Source organism: Abrus precatorius, unplaced genomic scaffold (assembly GCF_003935025.1).
Source record: "Abrus precatorius isolate BTA unplaced genomic scaffold, Abrus_2018 Scaffold1, whole genome shotgun sequence".
Lineage (NCBI taxonomy): Eukaryota > Viridiplantae > Streptophyta > Magnoliopsida > Fabales > Fabaceae > Abrus > Abrus precatorius.
In genome coordinates this window covers 284,578-309,713 of record NW_020874291.1, presented here as the reverse complement: position 1 = coordinate 309,713, position 25,136 = coordinate 284,578, and the positions used below count along the sequence as shown (strand labels likewise).

The 25,136-nt window shown below is 27.6% G+C and overlaps 2 protein-coding genes across 4 annotated transcripts; both read right to left on the bottom strand.

Annotated features, from left to right (window-relative positions):
- Positions 1-6,901: 6,901 nt before the first annotated feature.
- LOC113857981 lies at positions 6,902-11,223 on the bottom strand. Of its 3 annotated transcripts, XM_027490351.1 has the most exons (6): positions 11,037-11,186; positions 10,027-10,069; positions 8,589-9,724; positions 7,655-7,725; positions 7,457-7,543; positions 6,902-7,359 (listed from the first exon to the last, which is right to left on the bottom strand). In XM_027490351.1, the coding sequence occupies exons 3-6, from the start codon at positions 8,707-8,709 to the stop codon at positions 7,105-7,107; spliced, it is 534 nt and encodes a 177-aa protein (XP_027346152.1). In that variant the 5' UTR covers positions 8,710-9,724; positions 10,027-10,069; positions 11,037-11,186; the 3' UTR covers positions 6,902-7,104. The 3 variants fall into 3 exon arrangements, with proteins under 3 accessions (XP_027346152.1, XP_027346162.1, XP_027346171.1); XM_027490361.1 differs by lacking the exon at positions 10,027-10,069 and having other exon boundaries at positions 11,037-11,223; XM_027490370.1 differs by lacking the exon at positions 10,027-10,069 and having other exon boundaries at positions 6,929-7,359; positions 8,589-8,711; positions 11,037-11,217.
- A 7,116-nt stretch (positions 11,224-18,339) lies between these two features.
- Positions 18,340-22,041, bottom strand: LOC113857411 (putative disease resistance RPP13-like protein 1). Its single transcript, XM_027489270.1, has one exon. It carries the CDS (start codon positions 22,039-22,041, stop codon positions 18,340-18,342), a length of 3,702 nt encoding a protein of 1,233 aa, XP_027345071.1.
- Between the last annotated feature and the right edge of the window lie 3,095 nt (positions 22,042-25,136).

The window sequence follows — 25,136 nt, the reverse complement described above, 5'->3', positions numbered from 1 at the left end:
GGAGGTAGCTGTCTAACAAACTACTAGATATATATATATATATATATATATTAGGGATTGAGGTGGTCACAATTAAAACAGTGTTGCATAACTTGTTCACTAAGGATGGTTAAAGATAAGAACAAAAGTACATTTCCTAGGAAATAAAAAAGGACATGCTTAAGCTAATCATATGATGAATTTTTATCATAGCTTAAGTAATGTGACAATTATCTACACTATTATTGTTAATGTGATTAATTTTGAATATATAGAAATGTAGGTCTAATAGATTTATGATGTACGTGGCAAATGGATTTAATGTGGTTCATGACTTGAATAAAGAAATACGAAGTGTACAATAACTTACGAACTCTCAATCATACACAAATCTATTTTTCACATATCATTTGGTTTTTTCTACCTTTTCTTAGTGAGGAGGGGCAAATCCCCATTTTACAAAGCACTTTTGCTGCATTCTCAACCATTTACAACATTTATTAATGACAACTCTTTGCAACTTTCACTCATGAACTTCTTGATAAATTCAATCAAATCTTATATTAAATGCATTTTGGAATAGTTTACAATGCAATTTACAATGGAGGGGCATCATCTCTTTCTTGTAAAATTGGCTAATAAATAAAGAAATAATTTACAATGCAATTTTCAATCATTTTCAGCATTTATTAATTTATAGATCTTTTTACACTTCATCTATAGCACTTTGTTAACAATCTTTCCTTTCAATTTTATGCCTTATTTTCCTCTTGGTCAGCTTCTTGATAGATTCAATCAAAATTTATATTATATGCATTTTAGAGTTGCTTAAAAGCCTAGATTAATTGGAAGAGGATTGTCTCTTTCATTGGAATGGGTGTGTTCACAGACAAAGTATACTTGATTAATCAATCCAATCCAATATATTGAGTATTTAGATTTAAATATTTTGATGTGTTATTTCTAAACGTTGTTTTTTTAACGAATAATTTATTATTTGAGTATAAATCAAGATTTTCTATATAAACGATAGATTTTTTAATTTAATTTGATAATTATTTAACTTTTATAGATCACACTTTTAATTTTTTTTTAAGTATATACTCAATTTGAACGAATTTGTTTATAATTGGATTAAGATACTTTGAGTCACATATAAAAAAAGAAAATTGAACCCAGCCCAAACTAATGTGTTTTAATAGAGTCGGATAATTATCTTCACTACCCGTCAATATATTTGCATGTGAAATCACTTGACAAACATCATTATATGTTTTACTTATTTAAGTATTGCTTATGATATTAACTATATATGTTAGAGTATAAAGAGGGCAACATGACAAGAAATTATTAAAATTAAGGCTTTCTTTTAAGAGTACTACTTGAAGGATAAAATAAAATTTCTAAGAACTAGTTAATATTTGTTTTATAATAAGTATATATATATATATATATATATATATATATATATATATATGAGAAATGATCTTCTCACACACTAGAATAAATTTAAAAATTTTTACACTTTATTTGAGTATTTTATTTAATTTACATCAATTAATAAAATAATAAATTATAATTTGTTAAATATAAGTTAAATATATATATATATATATATATATGAGAAATGATCTTCTCACACACTAGAATAAATTTAAAAATTTTTACACTTTATTTGAGTATTTTATTTAATTTACATCAATTAATAAAGTAATAAATTATAATTTGTTAAATATAAGTTAAATAAAAAATTTAAATTAAATATAAAAAATTTTAAATTTATATTAATGTAAGATAATTTTGTTTTATATATATTATTTTATTTCTTATTGCAGTTAAAAGTTATCACAATTAGATTGCTTTCAAGTTGTAGGTGGCCGTTAGTCCTAAGTGACAATGACAGCAACTAATGAACACAGATTGTGAAAGTGGATCATCAAAACTTTCACGTAACTTACTCAAGAATTTATGTCAAAATGATGAAAATTCCCATAAAAAGTAAAATAAAAAAGAAATTGTTCAATTATAGTGTTTTGAACTAAATTAATTAATTTTTGTGCATTCTTACGTGTAGATATTGTATGTGAATTAAATTGAGAGTAATTATAATACAAATAAAATAAGAAACTAATTTGAAATAAAGAGAAAAATAACAAGTTGAGACATTTTAAAACTTATGATTGAATATTTTTTTAAGAAGTCTTAAGACAGAATGTGAGTCAAGACATTCAATTGAATTTGTTAATTGATCAAATTAATTATAGTCCAAAAAATTTTCTATTGCTTAATCAAGTTTATCAATAAATAACTTAATCAATATTAATTAAATAAATTATTAAATAATGATTTATTTATAAATAAAAAGGACTCTAAAAAGTATTAAAATAAATTAAAAAATTATAAAAAAGTTATAAATTAATATAATAAGTTCGAATATATTATTCTAAATTATCTCTTAAAAATAATAAATTACTGATTTTTTAAATATATTAACCCATATAAGAAGAATGAAGATATTTAAATATTTGTAAGTAAGAAAGATATGTAGTAAATGTTATTGGAATAATGAAATAAAATAACCAACTAAATTAGCAAAGATTGGCCTGACAACACAAGTGTTTAGAGACTGATATGTTAAAAATATAAAAAATAATATCTATGCTAAGTGTAACTATATTAATGCATTATATTATAATAGTGAAGTGTTTTTCTGATTAAAGAATTTTAAGATTGGTATTTTCAGTATTATTTAAGAAAATTTTTGAATTTAAATTTTTGTATATACAAATCTGAATTAAACTGAATGAAAAAAAAATTTAACTAAATATTAATTTATGAAATGATGTTACCTATTACATATTATATCTCTACAAATTATGAGTAAAATAAGTTATTAATTTTACAAATACAGTCTCGTATCATTACGTTTTGTGAAAAAAATTATTAATTTTCATTTTTTAATTTTTATTATTTTTTAAAAAATTAACTGGCATAGCTGTCAAATAGTGCCTTAATTAGAGATGGCAATGGGTAGGGTATGGGTAGGGTACTACAGTACCCATCCCCATACCCGCGTTTTAAAAAAATACCCATACCCAGCCCCATACCCGCGTGGGTATGAACATTAATCCCCGTACCCGTACCCTCTGGGTACCCGCATACCCGTCTTGTACCCATTACCCGCGCTTGTTTGAGAAAAAAATATTTATAAAGAAAAATATGTTTATATAATTTCACATAAGTAGCATAATAATACAAAAATTCAATATGTAGTTGTCAAACAAGGTACAAATATAGATAAAAAACAAATATTCAAAGATCATAAATGTTAAATGTATCTTAATATAATAATTTTCTAAACTAAAATTCTTAGAAACAATAAGCAAAACTAAACACACAAGTTATTTGTCAGTGATAATCTTATCTTGTGTGAGATTTGATTGATTGGTAATGTCAGAACGACAACGAAATAGATCTGTACAATGGTTGTCCCTTCGTGTGGGATCACTTAGTAACCTCTTGTGACGACATTAACAACTAACTCTAATGAATAACATTTCATAGTTATTAAGTTTTAGTGAGACAGACATTAAGAATGAGAATAGAGTTAGAGTAGAGAAGTTCAATACTAACAATAGAAAGTTGATACATAAAATATTTTTTTTAACTTTTGAATTTGAAATTGTAAGAAAAATAATAGATTTAATTAAAATAATATCATATAATTAATATATATATATATATTAATACTAGTATTTTTTAACTCATATATTATACGAAAGTATTTTATCAAAAATATAAATTTCTAAAAAATTATTTTACTGAATTAAATATTTATAATGTATATAAATTTAAAAAAAAAGAATTTGAATAAAAGATAAATAGTTACAATAAAATTTTATAATAAAGAAATATACGTGTATATTAAAAAAATTATACTTTTTTATCTTAAAAAAATTAACATAAAAATTAACAATAATTTTTTATATTTATATCTTTTCAAAAACTTCTTTGAATGTGAATAAATAGTAAGAATAATATTATTTAAATTCAATAGATTATAGTTGTGCTTGTAATACATATGTTGCATAGAAAAATATTATTTTAAATTAAAATATTAAAAAAAAATTTAAATATTATTAATAAATAATAAGTTTACAGTAATAGTAAGTGATTGTAAAATTTATAAAATATTTATAATATATTTATTATTTATCATTCATTTTATGATTTAAACATCAATATGATTTTATTAACAAAAATATTTGTGTAAAAAATATTTTATGTGTGTCATATATAAATAATATTTTAAAAAAAAGTCAATCTCATATTAACTATGTAATAATTAAATTGTGTTAGCCTAATTAAATGATATAAAATAGTAAATAAATTTTTCTATTAAAAATATAAACCAAAATAAATTTTTTGGTTTACTTTATTATTAAATATATTTTTATATTAATCTTATATAACTTCACATAAGTAATATAATAATACAAAAATTCAATTCATAATTGTATAATAAAGTTCAAGCATATATATATATATATATATATATATATATATGCGGGTATGGGGCGGGGTGGGTACTTAGATACCCATACCCGCACCTATCCCCATTAAAATTTGCGGGTTTTTACCCACACCCATACCTGTACCCGTATAGCGGGTAAATACCCTACCCATTGTGGATAAATTTTGCGGGTACCCATCGGGTACTTTACCCATTACCATCCCTAGCCTTAATATGAAAATAGTCAAGTTAGGTCAACTACTATTATAAGATAAATAGGATGACATGATTACTTCCCACATCACCATATAACGGTTACATTAACTATTTTCTAAAATGTTAAAAGTTACAAAAACGAAAATAAAAAATATACATTAGTTTAGATATATACACTTACAAATGAGTTATAATTCATTGACATTATAAATCAAATATAAATATCTAATTATTTAAATTTTTTAAAAACTCTAAAATTTATTAAGTCAATCGTGACATGATCTTATATTATTTTATTGATTAATGTGTATTAAATTTTTTACAATTTAAACATTTATAAATATATTAAAATTTATATTTTTAAAATATATTATTGATTAAAATAAAATAATATGATAAAATATTTATTAAATATTTTTATAAAAATGATAAATAAAAGTTTTAAATTAATAATTAAACTTTTAAATTTTGTATTCAATAAAAAATTTATTAAATAGTATAAAATCTAAATTTATACTTAGTATCAACAAATTTTCAATATATGAGTTTTATAAGAACCAAAAGAATAAGGAATAATCAAGGATATATTTATATGCATTATATATTTCACACTTGATACATATTTTACCAAATCATCATTTACAACTTTTATTTATATAATAAACACAAAATGAACATTAGTTTATAAAATGTATTTACCAAGAACAATGTACCAAATCTGTCATTATTTGAAATTGCAAACTAAACTGTGGGAGAAATACTATGTAAAATGGTTGCTAAAGGACAAGACCTCAGCTAATTACTCTGGAATTCTTAATCAAATCCCATAATGTGAAGATTTTAGTTTAAATATATTAACACTGTTATCTAATAATAAATTATTATATCAATAATTTTTTAACTTTTATAAGAATTAATATAATAATCATATCTACAATGTCTTCTAATTGGTTTTCAGTATAAAAATATGTACACTAAAAGCACACTAAAATTAAACTAGTAATATTGAATTATTCATAATAATTCATGAATTATATTTTAATAAATTCAATTTCCTTTATAATAATCAAACTTTATCTGATTAGATTAGATCGACTAAAATTTAAAATATTTTTGTCCAAAATTTCATTTTATCAAATGTTTAATAATTTATATATGAACTAAAAATACAATATACTAACAACTATAAAATTAATATATCTTAATTAATAATAATAAAATGACACATGAAAAAATGAATTAAAATCCATTGACACTGAATGTAAAATTTAGATATTTACATCACTAAAACTTTTTATACAATGCAAGATTAATTAATCTAATTACTAATTTAAAAGTCTTTATCAAATAAACAAAGTTTATAAAATTTCATATATGAAACTGATTAATAAACTTTTGAAGAAGTGTTTACAAGAAAAAAATTCATATAAAAAATAAACAAATATTTTCTTATAAGCTAAAAACAATTTATTCTGTCAAATTTTAAAAAGTTAAATGATTTTTTTAAAAAAATAAAGAAATATAAATTCCTTTAAATTTATAAGAAATTTCATTTATTTGTTATACTAATTTTTTTTCTATAAAAACTTGTTTATAAATTTGTCCAAACTAGACCAAAAACAAAACCAATAAATAGATCATTTTATTGTTCTTTTTTAATGAATAATATTTTTTAAATTATAAGTAAATATCAAACTATTAATAATATATTTACAAATATCTAAATTATATTAAATTTCATAAAATAAAAAACATAAGTTTTTTTTTAACTTGTAAGAAGTTTTATTTATTTATTATATTATATTTTTTATACAAACGTTTTTTTATAAATTTATCTAAATTAGACTAAAAACAAAATTAATACACACTTCATGTTGTTATTCTATTTTAATGTGCAACCTTTTTTAAAATATAAATAAATATTATATTTTTTATAACAAGCTTACAAATGTCTAAATTATATTAAATTTAATTATGTAATCATAAAAATAATACAAAATAATTTAATGATTAAATTATTTAATCCTGTATTTTATGAAAAATTATTAAATAAGCAAAATATCCAAATTTAACACTTAGTGTCAAGTATCTTAACTCTGAAAATATTATTTTATTCTCTTTATTTTTTTAATTCTCAACGGCACTTACATGTGTAGTCAAAGATGTCTTGATAGGATTATTTAGAACAAAATGCAAAACAATACACGATCTTAGTCTGTTCTATAATTTACCAAACAAAACGGGCAATTGATCAGTGTCCTGTTACATTCTTTTTTATACTTCATTTTACTGTGTCAAAATCTTACATATGGATCATACTCGATTAAGAAAGGTCATACACAATAAAATATGACTCTACTTAATTTTCCTAAAACACTTGATTCACAAGAATGTACTCAATGGTGCTTCTTACTGGCACCCTTTTTACCATGTTTCTTCTTACCTCCTTTCCTTTTCCCTGCATTGGACATATTCGTTCCATTATCATGATCTCTTGATGGTGCTGAATTTAACAAATGCTTCACATCAAGTATGCCATTCCTAAAGCGACCTTCACTTGACTTAAGACCCCTGTTCTCAGGTTTGTGTTTCCCAAATGATCTTTTACTGCTACCACCAGTCTTTGCCCCGAATTGTCCAAGAATCAAACGCTAAATGCCACAAGGAGTACAGAAATGAATAATAAGGCCAGTACCAGTCAAACAAACAAATTAAAAAAAAAAAAAACAGATGAAAGAAATTAATTACCTCTTGAAGCATTTTTTGCTCCCTCTCATTTTGTTTCTTCAGCATTGGTCGTGCCACACTTAAAGGTAATCTTTGATTCTTTGGGGGCTGCATATGGAGAAATGATAAACATTAAGAAATTTGTTTCATGAGCATCCATGTAATAGTATTTGCATTCGTACATGATGTAGAAATTAGAACATTAACAATACCCCTCACCTTCCCACCAAGAGAAACGACCTTCCTATTTTCAATCTTTTTGCGTTCTTTCCATGTCATGTGCGAGTAGCCTGGAAAATATGATAATTAGCAGCCATTACAAGTAACAACTACACTTCAATATATGAAATAGTGGAAAGGTAAACAAGACCGGGGAAACTGGGTAGGGTCATAAATTCTTCAGCTCCATTAAAATAAAGGAACAAATATTTTCTCATCATTTTAACATCCAATATGCAAAATTTCCAATTTTAGCCCATGGGTTATTCCAAAATTTCTATGTAGTGATCTTAAATTTTCAACAACTAATCAAATCCTCAAGATCATCACTGATATTACAGACAATCAACTAAATGATTCACTCTTCTACATCATCCTAGTTAAGCTATAGTCATAGATTAGTGTTGTGACCCAAAATATTAATCAAGAACATGAAAGGAAAGTGGTAAATTGCAGCCATTGCCACTTATCCTAATCTAGAAGTTTAGGTTGGGAAAGTTTCAAGTAAGAATAAGTTGTTTTTCGCACATAAAAGAAGAGACTTTATAAGGAAAGGAGGCCAACAATGAAGAGGATAATAGACCCATGAAAACGTTTTTCCTTTGACGTACACAATTATGAATTTTAACAGTTACTAATTCCCTCCACAAACAAAAATTAACTGAAACATACAATCATAATTCATAACTTCATCTGCTCACATGACACTATGCTTTTAAACTAAGAAATCGATATTAGCATTGCTGTCACATCTATCAGGCCATATAAATCAACACAATCCATAAAACATCATCATCCACTTTTCAGAATGCAATCTACCAGAGAATGTATATTCAAAGCACACTAACAATAAAAAGCTGATTAAACAAGAAGATGACAACAGTCAAGAAAAGGGAAAAGAAAGTCAAAGTGAGAAAAGGAAAACGAAAATTACTAAAATTCTCAACATCTTTCATAATCTCCCTTATGTCCATTTCTTGTTCCTCTATATCAGTATGTTCTCCTGGAGGTCCATGCCTAGCAGCTTGTTTCTTGTTCTTGTACATCTTTCCCATCTCTACATCAAAAGTTGAAAAAGATATTTAAGAAAAAAATAAAAGTCACAAACTATATCAAACTACGGCTACAAACACAAATCAAATAAATACAAATGGTTCAAATGGATGCGTCAAAAAGGGCTTGGGTTTGTTTATACAAGCACTATTACAAAATTATATTCATCCTTAACAAGAATAGCCAAGTTATAGTAAATGTAAGGCTAATATTACACATAGACAGATTCAAGTCTTACAAAAGTATTAAGTGTACAAATTACATTAATGAAAGAATTCATCATTGCAGTGCCACTTTGCAATTAAACTAAGCATGAAAACAATGACCTTTGAGGATTCACTTATGTATTCAAAGTTGTCAAAAAACAAATTTGACAAACTAACTAGGAACTAGAGCAGTCAAAAAGTCCAATTGGCTCAGCTCTAGCCCTAGCCCATGCCCATGTCGGTTAGGGTCAAAAAGTCCTGTGGGCCAAAAAGCCTACTGGGTCAGGGTTAGGGTTCGGGTTTCAAGGGCCAAAAAATTTTAACAATTGCAAGTTTCCAACTCAAATTTAATTTCATAATTAACTATTAATCGTTAGTGCAATAACAGCAAAATAGAACATCAGTCCATCTCTAAACAATGGTAGAATAAGTTAACAGTAAAATTCAAGCAAATTCAATTTTCAACATTAGTGTCATAACATAATTTCTATAAACAATCTAGATTTATATAAATCCATCTATAACAAAAGAACATCAGTCCAACTATAAACAAAACTAATTTCAAAGACTCCTTTGTATTTTCAGCATAAGTAAGAAGCAGATAACAGCAAAATACATAAAGTCAATGTGCATGATTCATCATTATCCATTGTAGAGCAATGTTGAACACATTAAAATTGTCAAATGATTAGGAAACACAGCAAAATGATTAAGAAATAATGTCGGTATGTCTATAATTATCAATAAATACATATCTTGTAAAGTATGGAGCCAAAAGAATTCCAGCAATACTTCACTGATTATATGTATCCTGAAATTCAAATTGACTGTCACAGTTCTCATTTGTGAGGGAAATCATACATAATTGAGGTTCAAAATCTTTACAGAGCAGCAAATCCTTTAAATTTAGAATCAACTCTATCTTGAACATCATTCTAAGAGGGAGAGGGAAGGAGCAATGTTCTTGCAATGAGATTCGTGCTCCCTTGTATAAATTTAATCAATAATCATGACAGTATAATTATACTTCAATGAATAGGGGAAAAACCATGATGAGAAAAAACTGATACTAGAAATTGAAGGGCAGTTACATTGTAGGAGCAAAAGTATTACAGGATAGTTACTGCTAACTCCAAACAAAAGTATTACAGAGAACCTGAAAATCCAAGCAAACAGCATATGGCTAAAAAAAGAACTTGCATGGGCAAGCTACAACAAATTATTGTGTAAGAAATCAAACATGTATGGTTCAAATCAACAGGTGATAACGTGTATTTTATCTTAAAAAATTTAAATAGGAGTGGCTATAGACACTTAAGAGTGATAATAATCACTCCCCAAATCAACAACACATTTGGTTCAGGACAATTAAGGGTTCGGTTTGAGAAAACATTATTTTTTTATTTCCATTTCATATTTTCAGAAATAATTACAAAGATTAAAACAGTTCCAGTGCTAAAACATTACTGACAGTCCGAGAAATTTTTCTACCTCTCCTTAATTTTGTGCAAAACCTAAAACTCCCAGCTTTCCTTTTCATGCATTGCTATTTGCTAATGTCATAAAGAGAACTTTAACATTCTTCAAAACAGAATAAGAACACGCTTTGAACTAAAAAAATGTTTAAGCAAACAGAAAAGCAACGAATTCAAAGCCAAATTCAAGAGAGTAAAATTGAAGAAACCAACTCCAACGAGAGAAGTAACGTACAGAGGCAAAGAAAGTGTCACGGCTGTAATTTCGTAAATAATTGAGAATGTTGAAAAAATTGGGATCAGAATTTCATAACTCTATCTCATAATATATAAATAGATTATTGGCAATTGCACTGATTGAGAGAAAAATAACATATGTACAAAGAAGGAACATATCGTATATAAACGAAGCATAACTATGACACCACACGACACATGTAAAGCAAATTAAAAATAAAAGTATCCAAAAAGATTCAGAAGCATTCGACGATCCCAAAACAATACAGCGGGATTTTAAGGAATAAATTAGCAGAACATGCAGTCAAAACTGAACAAGAAAGAATGAATAAATCAAAAAGAAGAGCAAGCACACAAAGATGCATCGACGTCGAGCATGAATGGAGGAAGAACTGGGTGAGGATAACATACCACAGAACAGAGGAGTGAGGTACAGAGCAGTGACAGTGAGCAGAGAAGAGAAAACTCGTTTTCGACGTTGAAACGGAGGACACAGGTATGAGTGAGGCACCAAGGGAGGAGGACACGAGACTGATTCCGATTCAAATTGGGATTTAGGGTACTTGCTTTTGTTCTTATGTTTAATTTTGATAAAATTGATATTTCCGTCATATGAGAATCTTTAATATATGGTTATTATTATTTAAAAATAAGATTAAATTTTAAAATTTATTATGATTATATTTTTTACTAGAGAATTTTAGTTATTTTTTATTTTAAATTTATTATTATATTATTGTTATTAATTTATTTATTATATGTTAATTATTATTTTATTAGTTTGTTGTAATATAATTTTTTATTTATCATAGTATTTTATTATATTATAATATTTTATAAGAGATTTTTAAAAGTTTTAACTAGAATTTTTAATAAATCGATCAGACTAATCTTGATTTTCAGTTAATATTAATAAGTTAATTTTCTATTAATTATAAGATAATTTAATAAAAAAATAAAGAAACAAATTAAAAATTGAAATTAAAAGATTAAATTTATTTTATTATCTTTTAAACCAAACTATAATTGAAATTAAAAATTATATTAAAAAATTATTTTTTTATTAATAGTTCTTAATGACAATAGTTTATTGAATTCGATAATATTATTTAAAGAGATAAAAGTTATAAGATAATAAAAAGAATTATAATTTATTTTTAAGTTTTGGTTTTAGTGTATCAGTTTTAAAATTATAATTTTTTTCAGACAGCAATTTTTTTTAAAAATAATTATATTCGAATGAGATAAATTTATTACAGGCAGTGGAACTTTTTTTTTTCTAAATATTTAACAAAGTGAAATTTATTTGAAATTGAATTCAATATCACAAGTTAAGTAATTATTTTTTAAAAAGGTTTAAATTAAATTCTTATTGTTAATTCTACTATGTAAAATTTTTTATAAAGTTCTTTTAAGGTTAACAATAATAAATATTTGTTAGTTTATTTATTATATTATTTTTTATTTATTTAATTAGCTCAATCTTTTGGCTTTTTTATTTAAATATTATTTTTAAAAAACAAATTATCAAAATATACATTTTTTAAAACTAATTTTTTGTATGAAATTTTTTTTGTGTATGTCATAAGTTTCACGAATATAATTGATGAAACTTTAATCTATCTATTTTTTAAAATTTCATCAATGAAACTGTGAAACTCATATAAGTTTTTTTTTTTTTTTAATTTTGTCACAGAAGTTGGCAAAACTTACATAGTCAAATTTTTTAGACTATATTTTATTTTTGTCTAATAAATGAATTGTGAGATATATGTTTCTCCAAAACTAAAATAGAAAAATATAAGGAGGGTCCAAATCATTTTGAAAACTATAACAAAAAGTGTTTCATTTTATAACTATTATTTATTTACGAAGAGCTTTCGTCGAGCAACCCAATATCATAAGCAAATTCTATCTTGTTAAATGCATCTCGAAAAATAACTGGCACAATAATTTTATTAATAGGCAAAATTAATTTTTTTTCTTAATTTTAAAGTAAAATTTGCATTCGTCCTCTAACTTTTGTTTAATTTACTTTAGTCTTCTAATTTTTAAAAAAATTTAAATAAGTTTTTATTCTTTAAAAATTTTAATGTTATTAAAAATATTTTTTATTTTGTACAACAGATGTAACATCCTAATTCTCAGTACTCTGATTTGTTAAATTTTGATAAAATTTTTGTCAAAATTTTTTAGAAAATTAAATTATTAGGAATTAGTTAAAGTGATTTTAGAGTTTTATATTCATTAGATAATTTGTGATTTTCTGAAATTTTTAATAAATACTCAAAATTGACCTATTTTGCAGGTATCTTAGAAAAAAAATAATTTTAAACTGAATTTGATTATATAGTAAATAAAGCCGTAAAATTTTGAAAATTTTATAAGAGCCTAATAATATTAGAAACATCTTGGAAAGTAAATTTTTACGATGAAATGTGATAAATTTCAAATTCTATTTTGCAGTACGTCTAATTAGCAAACAATAAATGAACTGATCCGAAAGTAATTTGAGTGAATTAAAATTTTAGTGACCATCTTAGTATTATTCTAAATATTCTACTAAATTTCCCTACATGTTAAACTAAAAATTATTTACATTTGTGAAAGTGTAATTTTTAAGTTAAAAAAATGATAAAGTAATTAAATTTTAACTTTTAAAAGTGATTAAGAGAGAGAAGATGCATAAAAAATAATTTTCTTCTCCAAAAAGCTTATCATAAGTTCTTTCTTCTATTTTTCTCTTAAATACTCTCACTTTTAAGCTTGATTCTGAGGGCCAAACTTTGATTTTCTTGAGAAGTTTTAAGAGATTTCGTCAGAAATCAACTTCAAGCGTTGGAGAGAACAAACGTGGATGTAACAAGTAAGGGGTGAGTTATGTAGTAAGGATTACATCATAAACTTGTTTAACCTTATTTGTTGAAATTATCTAAATTTTGTTATGATTGATGATTGTGATTTTCTTATATGCTTAATTTTGATAATGGTTTGCTTATGTGTTTGGTGGTGAAAATATATGTTTGATACTTCACTAAGACATAAATTGTGTTATATGATATGAATTGTCCTTGAGTGATCATTTATGTGCATGGTGGTTTTTCATGAAAAAGTTTAATGAAAATAAATTGAAATGATTGAATGATAGATTGAGAACCCTTATAAATTGTATTAGGAAGTTTTCTGATTGTAACAGGTATTTGAAAAATTTTGGGAAGTCTGTATTACAGAGGAAACTCTGTCAAAATTTTGAAAAATATTTAGACTTAGAAATTTTTTTAATTATTCTTGAACAAATTTAGGAATTTGGGAATATAGGACTTTTCTAAGAAAAACTAGTTAGGAACTCATACATTACTCATCTGAAAATGGTATTTTATGCAAAATGGGGAATCAGAGACTATGGACTCTGGGAATATGATAGGGAGGCCCTGAGGGAGGACTTGGGGATAGGAAGGGTAGTGGTTGGAAGCCCTAAAAGACTTAGGCTCGCTACCTATCGTCGGGGATCCCACTGTACAAACTCTCCTGTACTTGACTGTGCTCTTGCTGTATATCATGGTTAGTGAGCTACTAGGTTCATATTTGAGCATGGGTCTCAACAATCCTGTGGATAGATTTCCATACCTAGTAGTGTCAACTCCTAGCTATTCCAGCACTGATTTAAGAAATAATTCGAGCCTGCATGCATGGACATTTTAGAAAAATAAACTAGGATCATGCACCATCATTATCATTCATTTGGAATGTGATTGATTTGTGAATGTTTATGATGTTTGATTTTAACGTGATGTATAAATTGTGGCTCACCCTATCGTTTTTCTATTTTATTTATTTTCTCTGTACTTGCAGTACTCATTGGACATGATCGGTTACCACCTGTAGCAGAGGGAGATGACCCATATTCCACACCAAATGAATATGACGATTGGGCTCATTAGCCCGAAGCCACATCGATGATAGCACAATTGGGATAGACATACCCATACTTTTGCAGACATACTTACTATATTTTTTAGGAGAGTGGCACCAGGACCCAGAGGTGGTGTCCCTATTACCATAAGGAATAGACTAACCCTCAATTTAGATAATAATAATCCTTTTCAGAGCATACTACCACCAATTTCCCCTCTAGCTGAGGAGAAGAAAATGTATATTGATATTCTGAAGGATTATGATCCTTTAAACACCGATGAGTCTAGTGACTCAGAGATGGACTCAAATGAGTAAAATTCATCTCCTAAGTATGAAGATATAGATTCGGAGTAGGACTGATACTGCTTTATTTTTATTTTTTTTGTATAGTGACAAAGGTTAGTCGTAGGCATTCTTTTGTTGCACATAGGCCTTTATGGTACCGGGTAGAAGCCACTCTTTTTGTTTAGTTGTGCTGTTCTGTAGGAAGTCATCCCCAGTATTGTCCTTATTATTTTGAAGAACTGTAACTAATATTTTATCTGTATATAATTATATTGCTAGGTGAAATAATAATTGAGTTCTCCAGTATACAGTACTGTGTAATACGGGAAATTTATTGACCATTTTGCCCTTTGTATTACTGAAAAAGGATACTAAACACTTATGAAAGTTTACTTTAAATACTTCATGCAATGACGAAATTTCTGAAATGTGTTATTGAAAATTTGCTTATTAAAGTTTATTTTTGCGATTAATGGTTTAATACATCAATATTATGTATGAGGGGAAGATTATTAGTATATAAAAAAAAATCACTAATTCTCTAATTGAGGGTTTATAAAGTAGGATGTTACAACGGATACTGTGTATTACTGTTCATTGTCTTTTTCCTCAAATATCGGACCTTATCTCTGGTACATTTTCTTCTTTCTTTTTCCTTTCATCTTCATTTTCTTGTACTCAAAATTCTATCTTCTTGTCACCAACACTAAGCACTCAATCCCAACTCTCAAATCATAAATAACATAATTTTTTAATACATATTTTCCATCTCCAACAAATCTGAAGATACAAATATTCATGTTTTCATTTTTCATTTTATTGATTTTTCATGCTACTGTAACCTTCAAAGTCTTCACTAACAAGAATACCATGTTTTGGAAGCTTAAAACACAATATGAAAATAAACACAAATTTGACGGAGATGAAAAATAGATATTTAGAAAGTTGATTAGTTTATAGTTAAGAAATACACATGGCACAAAACAAGTTTTTTTTAACAAAGTTAAAGTTTTTAATGAAAAATGACTTATTTGAAACTTTTTAAAAGTTAAAGAATTAAAATGAAAAAAAAAAAGTTTGCAAACAAAAGTAAATTTTACCTTAAAGTTTGAAAAAAAAAGAAGGATTTTGCTTATTATACAAATTTGGCCAATTTTGGTGATGAAATTTAATAATATTAAATTTCACCATCATAATTACGAAACATAAAGAAAAATCGCCACTTGCAAAAATTTTATGAGTTTTGTAGATTTAATGGTGAATTTTTTTAAAAAAAATAAGTTTTACCAATTATATTGTGAAATTTATGACACATGACAAAGAAACCCTACACATAAAATTAATTTTAAAAAAATACATATTTTGATAATTTATTTTTTTAAATATTTAAATAAAAATCCCAATCTTTTAGATATAAAATATTTCTTTAAATTACTTGAAACTTAATAAAATTAACAAAAAAAAATTGAAATAAATTAAAAAAAATATTTAACATACAAATTGTCAACTCGTAAATTACTCTAGCATAGCACGAACAATTATAATTTGATTGTATTAATAATAATAATATTATTAATATTTTAATAAAAAATTATACATAAAAAATAAAATAAAGTATTTATAAATATAATAAATACTCTATTTCATTAGATAAAAATAAATTAAAAATGTAAATAAAAGTCTTAAACTAGTGGTAATCACTTGTATATGCAAGAAAGATATTTAGACTCATGGTAAATAAATAACTCTATGATCCCCTTTGGCAGCTTTTTGTGTAGGTTACACGTCTAAGTTGTAGTTAAACATGTTATGTAAACCTAGCTAGTGTTGCCTCATTCACCAAAGTAGGCGGTGAATATATATTTTTTTATCAAGTTATCAAGTTAAGTATATCATTTATTGAGACACAAATAACACACTTAAAAAGATTCAACTATAACAACTTTTACTGTTTCAGCTTTCCTAACTCTTTAATAAATTCCAATCCACTATGATTTGCCTCTACAAAACAGAGAGTTTGTAAGGATGTCAAACTTCCAATTCAACCATTCATTTGAATCCTTTTTTCCCAATGCATGCCATAAGAAAATCTTATATCCAAGATGAAGTAAAGTAAAGATGAAAGGGAAGCCATTTTTTTTTCATATTTTTAACTTAGTTCGTACTTATTGTAGTGCTGATATTCATTAATTCGAACATGGTTTTTGAGGCATCAACTTCTTTTCCTCTATTTCATATAAAAGTTCTCAAGCATTGTTAGTAATTTTTTTGTTAGTGTCTTAGATGATAAGAATAGCTAAAAGAAGTTCTGGTAGCTATTTTTTTTCCCTCCTTTTCTAGTGATTATTTACAACAAAATAACTTGATAGAAGTGAACTTATAAGTTTCAATTTGAGTAAGTTATATTTTGGTAGAGTAGAATGCAAGGGTTTCACACATAAACACATGCAAATCATCAATTGTACTTAAAACAATTTTTTTATATCCTTTATTCCAATCATCACCTAAGATTGTGGTCAAACAAGTACATGGTAACTTCTTTTTGGTGACAATATTTTCTTAAACCAAAAAATCTTTTAAGAATTTACATTTTTCTTTAGGTCATAATCATTGAGTGGCCAATTATTTATTAGTTTTTATCAAAATAATCTTTTAAAGATACAAAATTATCACTAATTTTTTTTATCATCACCTTAATTCTTTGCATAGACCAATTTGCTAACAAATTTGTATTTTTTAAACACAATTGTAGTAAAATAAGTTAAAAAGAATTATAATAATTACATTTTAACATTATAAATTTAACAACCTTTTTTACAAAAAATTAAAAGCAATATCATCATAAATTTTAGAATATCAAATTATGAATTTACTTTGTTATTTTGAGTTTCTACCAATTTGAGTCAATATAATTAAATATATCAAAATATCAACACGAGAAGTGTACAATTCTCCTATGTTAGTTTAAAATAAAAGAAATCAGGACCCTTATATCAGTACAAGCAAGAAGAAAAATAAAATAATTTAAGACAAAATAATTTTTCCTTTGCATTTGAATTGGTATTCTACGTTATTATTCCCTTAATACATGGAATTTAACCTTAATAATACATGATCACATAAAATAATATTTATTTTTTATATTTTTGTATTTAGCATATAAATATCAATATATTAAAGAATATTGACTGTCATAATAAAAAAATTATCGCGTCTTACACATCAAATTATAATCCAATATATGATATTAATCTTAAGAAATCCTTAGTTGTGTTAAACGTTATAACATAGAAACTGTTAAGTTCCTTCAAATAAAAGCTTGTGTTGAAAGAATAATATAATAGCATAATTGCATTGAGTGTTATGAAGTGCACCATCACAGCTAGAAAATATTCAAAAACACACGTCTCCCAACTAATTTAGCAACTGCATTGATCAAAATTCCTTTATGTATGTTACTTAAGAAATTGTTCTTAATAAAAATATTTGAAGGCTTTACCTTTGGATGAGGAGTTCATATTATGACTTGATGGTCTATCTTGATGGCAGGGATGTGAGCAATCTTGGAGAAGTGCTTCCCTTTCTCATTTCCATACCTTACTTCTAGTAATGGACACCTCCATATGCTCAGTATTTCAAGAGGCGAAGGTAGTTGATCCTCTGGCAATGACTCAAGCCCTCCACATCGGTAGAAGCCAAGCTCTCTAAGAGAAATGAGATGTTGAAGCCCTTTCCCTTCCAACCACCTCAAACCATCAAAATAGAGTAGCCACAGAGACGTGAGAGAAGTGGGCAGTGATGGCTCCCTCAGCAAGGTGTTTACCACTTCTTCATCCCTCAACCCATGGAGATAAAGATGTGACAGAGAAGTGAGGCGTTGGAATTGGAGAGCTGAATCTTGTTTAAGTATTCCAACATCAACACCAAGAAATCCTAAACTGGAAGGCAACCACCTTGGGGACAACGACGCTAGCTCTGGAAGATCCGTAAGTTGCAAGTGTTGAAGGGCAGGGAGATCCATCTCTTCTGGAAGTGACCGAAGTTTCTTACATTTAAGGACAGTAAAACGGTTTAATAAATTAGGAGAGGCCCTTCCACCTTTATTAGTAATTGCTTTCAAGTTGGGACAGTCATCCATCCAAAGCTCTCGAAGAGCTGGGAAGCAATCTAATGGAAAGGACACGAGCGAATCACAACTCTCCGAGATTTTAAGGTCTTCAAGTGATGTGTATTTGTGCCATCTTTCATCACACACAAATTCTAACTTCTCACAGCCACCAATGTGAAGTGATTGCAATGACGTGGGCAAACCATCAGTTGGGAGTGAAATCAAAGACTTGATATTTGTAAGATCCAAGCGTTGAAGACAATTGGCATTGAGAATCATTCTTGGCAAACACTGTAGGGTGTCGCACTTTTCAATTGATAGTTTACGATAGGAAAAGTTGTCAAGCAAAGATAACAACCCCTCTCCCCCTTCTGTAACATTCATTTCTTCAACTGATGTATTCCACTGCAGATCGCATGATTTTGCCTCCAGTTGGTTGCACTCTTTGATAAGAACCTCTTTCAACGAAGGTAGATGGTTGGGCAAGTTTCCTCTCAACATGGGGCACTTGAATAAACACAAATGCTTTAGATAAGAAAAAGGAAAATTGCTACCTTCACCTTCAAATGTTAGCCACTCCTCCCATTCTGACATCTCTTCAAACTGGAGACTTTCCAGCGATGGAAATGGCTGAAAGGATTGGGAACTTGCATTGCTGCAATAGAACTCCTGACCAACTGTCTTCACCATTTTCATCCTTACAATGACAAGCTCTTTAAGAGAAGGTAATTGTCCAAATGGTGGAAGTGACAGGCAATAGTTGCAGTCACTGATGCACACGACTTGAACATTAGAGTATGAAGAATCACCCAACCAATTTGGGAAACCTGTGCCATTGTAGTATCTGATGCCCAGTTTCTTTAACATAGTGGATGGTTGCAGGTAGTCAAGTACATCCTTCTCAACTTGTGAATCTTGTGGGTCGCTGCCCCATTCCAGCTTAAGCTCCTCAATCTGGTCTTTGTTCTTTAAGTTCGCTTGAAATGCATAGCTAGGATCAACAACGTTGTGCAGCTTCAGAATGGAAAGTTTACCCTGCAAATAGGGAAATTTTCTTAATTCGCTGATCCTTAATCCATCTTCTTTGCCTACAAGAAAAGAAGTCAATGTACGGAGATCTTGTAGCCTGCATATCTGTGTTGGCATCTCTATCAAATTTGTGTCACTGATATCAAGGTGTCGTAAGTTGACCAAATTTCCTATCTGTGCTGGTATCTCAGTAAGAGATTTACAATTTGATAATTTCAAAGTCTGCAAATTGTAAAGCTTGAAGGTTGCAACAGGCAACCTTTGGATGGGAGTACAGGAAAGGTCAAGATACCGCAGAAGCACCAAGATGTCTATTGAATCAGGCAGCTCAACGATATTTTTGTATCCACAAAGTGACAATGTTCTCAGGCAACTTAGTTTTGGCAACCAACCATGCAGCACTGATTTGGTCAAGTAACCTTCGGGACAATATAGAGGTAATTGTGGCAGAAAGGTGCGCAAACACTTTAGGTCATACAAGCCCTGAAATCTTCTAGAAATGTCATAATACTCTCCAAGAAATGATAAATGGCGAGCTGTTCCTGGCATTTCACCGTCTTCAATGTAGCAAGAACTTCTTCCAGATACAAGTCTAGCTAAATCATAAATGAGGTCATGCATTCGAAACTTTTCCTCTGTTTCAGCTTTGTCTTTTTCAATTAAGGATCTCAATAATAATTCATTAAAGCATTCCGCACCTACAGATTCCATTGCTTGACCTCCTCTGGATTGTTGCAGAAAGCCTTCACCCATCCATAACAAGATTAACTCCTTCCTATCCAACAAATGCTGTTTTGGAAAAATTGAACAATAGGCAAAACATCTTTTCAATTGGGCTGGAAGATGAAGATAACTTATGCGTAAAGCTGGTAAAACATCATCATGTGCCCATAAGTTGCTGTTCTCAATTCTGTTCCATTCCTCTGCGTCAACTTTTGATCGCAGAAGACCTCCCAAAGTTTTGGCAGCTAATGGTAGGCCATTGCATTTTCTTGCAATTTTTTTACCAATTTCTTCAAGGTGCGGATATTTGTCATGACCTTCGTTTCCGAATGCATGAGTTGCCAGTATTTGCCAACAATTTTCATCTGTTAGATTCTTCAGCTCGTGAATGTGAAGTGTATTTGTGATCTGTGCAACTCTCTGTTGTCTGGTTGTCACAATGATCTTACTTCCCCTTTTTCCACTACTGAAAGGAGCTGTTAGATGATGCCAGTCGTTATACTTGTCATTCCAAAGGTCATCAAGCACAAGCAAAAACTTCTTATCTTTTAAGTTATTCTTTAGTTCAACGCGAAGAACATCTAGATTAGTAATATTACAATCTTTAGATGTGATAGACTCAATAATTTTCTTCGTTACCCTTGAAACATCAAAATCATCAGACACCCACGCCCAAGCTTTCAAATCAAAATATTCATGCACTTTGCTGTCATTGTAAAGGTATTGAGCAAGGGTTGTTTTGCCCAGGCCCCCCATGCCCCATATTGCCATCACTTCTATATTATTATTGCTTTCATCATCATCAGACAGAAGCATGTTCAGTAACTTGTTTTTGTCATCCTCTCTAGCAACCACAACAGGTTCAACCAACGAATCTGTAATTTTGGTATAAGAGACTCTCCTAGAAACACTTTGCAAACAAAGAATATCTTTCTGTTTCACAAAATGTTCTAGCCTTCCAGATATTGCTTCAAGCTTGGAATTTATGCTCCTATAGAATTGATTAAAGGGGGAAGAAAGTAATGATCTCACCTGGTTAGTAAAGCTTTTAGATTCTCCCTCCACCTTGCATCTCAAAGATTCAGTGTTGATTTCATCCAACACATCTTCTGCATCCAAGACAGCATCTTTCAACTCATCCAGCCATGCCTTCACAGCAAGATCAGTGATCTGCTTCTCCTCAGCATCATTGAGCACAGCATTAAGTGCCAGCAGCTTAATCCTCAGCTCATCTAACCGAGAAACATTGAGCCTCCTACTGGCAAAGAAATCTCGAAACTCTGGAGAAGTTATTCTATCTAACAAGATCTCCACAGAAGCAGAGATTAGTGCCTCTCCCACTAAAGCCAAGGCCATTTCTTCTCTTGTTTTAGAAACTCTATCACAACTCTAAATCTCTTGCTAAATGCTGAACGATGTAAAAATTGGAGGGATTATAGTGCTGAAGTCTAGTCAATAATGTTTGTTTTATAAACGCGAGCAAATGCAATGGTCATCGTTGTATTTGTTGTCAAGTGCATTTGTAGTTTTTTATTGGTGTGTGCTGTGTATCTTATGGGCACTTGTTCAACAAATTTCTATATTAAAAAAAATGTGTTAAAGTTATAAAAAATTATATGTTATTATATATTTTATTTAAAATTATATTATTTACTGCATATTCTTATTATATATATATATATTGTATATTAATTTATTTTATTTTATTTTTTTATAAATTTTTAGTTTCAAATAAAACATAATTTTTATTTATTATAAATAAAAATAATTATAATATATAATATTAAATATTAATAATAATATAAATTAAGAATATAAAAAATATATTAATATAATATTATTATTTTATTTTTAAATTTTAATTTATTTAATTTTAATTGTATCTTTTTCTTATTTGAATATTTAATCGGTCTTCATCTTATTTAAAGATAATAAATATAATAATTTATTATTAGATAAATTTATTATCTAACCATATGTTTAAATATTATTAGTTAAATTTTTTTTCTAACTATATTTCGAACAAAATTTTCTTGAATGAGTATTTTCATTTAAAATTTTTCTTTACCATAATGTAAGCTCATTCAAATAGCAGTTAAAGTATTGATTTTAATACTACAGTTTTTAGCTAATACACTATCCATCGTGTAGGTAATCTATGTTATCCTTCTCCTTAATGAAATATTCTGAAAATAATGCCTCCTTCCTTCAGTATTTCTTTACTCTATCATTTAAATATGTTTAACGTTAAATATTTTTAGATGCCTCAATAATGTTACTTTTTAATTTATTTCGGTTGTACGACTTAAGCAAAATTCAGAAGTTGATGACTGTTATTTAAGAAAGGGCCTTTTTTGCTATAATGTAAACATTGTTACTCCCTTGAAAGTGACCATCAAAACCACCCACTATGCATTTCAACTTTTTAATTATACATCTAACATATGATGTCTAGTGAGTATACATTAGTTGGAAAAATGCATCATACTATATAGTAATGCTATTTATTGGGTTATACCACGAGAATTGGAACGTATGGCAATATCAAAATTCAACTAATATAGGCAAAAATCAGAAAAAAAGTTAAGATAGGCTGTTTAAATTTACATTAGGAAAAGTTGGTTATATAGTTTATACAAATTTATGAATTTTAAATTGAACAAATATCACAACTAGGGCAAAGTTAAATGGTTAGAGGCTTCAATTTAGTAGTCTAGTTAGGTGCTCCACAATCCATAACATATTCTCAATTTTTAGCAGTCTTCTCAGGTACCAAAATGATCGAGATCAACATTAGATAAACCCATGGTCAATGGATACATGATGAGTAAGTAGAGATGATGTTAATAAGGGTGATTATAGGAAAATAAGCATTCAAAATGCAAATGTTAAAAATCACAACTGTGAAAATAAAAAGAGCGTTTGTGTTGTTCGTTAATTTTTTTTCTCAGCGGGGTCTGCTAATGATATTTTGAGTAATTTTACTGTTTAACCTTAAAAATGCAAATGTTATCTAATTCCTGATATTCTAGGGTTTTACTACTAATAAATTCTGGTGGTTCTTTGCATTCTATAAGGCTTTCACAACAATACCTTATACCTCCCGCCCCAGTTTATTCAACTTAGATTGTGATGTATCATTCATGCAACTTGTAATTAAAATATCCCTTTTAGTAATCGTAAATTGAAATTTGCCTCTTCTATTTTGGATTAAGAAAACAAGTAAGTTTATGTCATGAGGTTTTTCTTGCTTATTTAACTCTATAATATAAATAATTTAATGAGTTATAATTTATTATGAATTTAAATTTTAGGAATATAGCTGAGATAGAAAATTGACATCAGATTTCTAATATTTTAGACATAAATTGTAATTGTTCTTATGATTTAGTTTATTTTGATTATGTAATTAATTATTCTAAGTTCTATAACTTTTTGATTAAATATTTATAAATTATTATATTGTTTGTATATAAATAACATTAATGTATGTATAATTCTCAAACTTCTTAGTATAATATAATTATTTAGTTATAACTTAATTTTTATTATATCAATTAATTTATGAATGGAAATATTCATGAAAAAAATTTAATTTCCTCTCACGTGTATATTATATGTGCAGGAATAAAAGAAGATTTTATTTCATTTTATCAGTTTTAATTTGAATATTTATTTATGTATACTGGAATTAAAATTTAAGGATGTCATGGTAGTTTTCATGACAGGTGACGATTCCGATGAGAACTGAGGGTTCCAGTGACTCTTGCATATTTCAGGCAGCCACCTCGCGACTTCTGGCATGTAGAGCTCTCCACTCCCGACAGCAGCTTACTCTTAAATGGAGCTGACTCTTTTTTAGACAAAATTAATTAATTAAAAATAAAAAAATTAGTTTCATCTAGGGTAAAGTCGAAACAGTTGCGGACAGTTAAAAAAAAGCCTCATACAGGAAATTTTTTTTGTTATTTTATTTTGGTAATTTTTTTAAATTTGTATTAAATAAATAAATAAGCACATTATAATTCCTCTCTTTGCACTAATTTTGAAATAACCTAGTGAAAAAAAAAAAAATTCAAACTTTGGAGTAGTAGGATGTGAACCTTACACATTGCCAACCGTGGTAACTCTAATGATGTTATTCTTACCCTTTTTTTTTTATTAATTTTTTATCTCTGATTTCTGCTTCTTTTCTTTTTATTTTGTTTTAGACTCTCCCCTTATGCTCTCTCTCATTCACCTTCAAGAAGGATTTTTTTTTTTATGCCTTTTTGGTGCTCTCCTTCTCTATTTTTCAATCTTTTTCTGTACCAAAAATTTTGTTCTTCTTCCTTTAAAAATTTTTGCTGCCCTCTCCTTTAAAATTGTGCCGCCTCTTCTTGTGAACACCCATTTTTTTTTTTCGGATCGTAGATTTTATTAAATAATAAATAATAAATTTCAAGAAATAA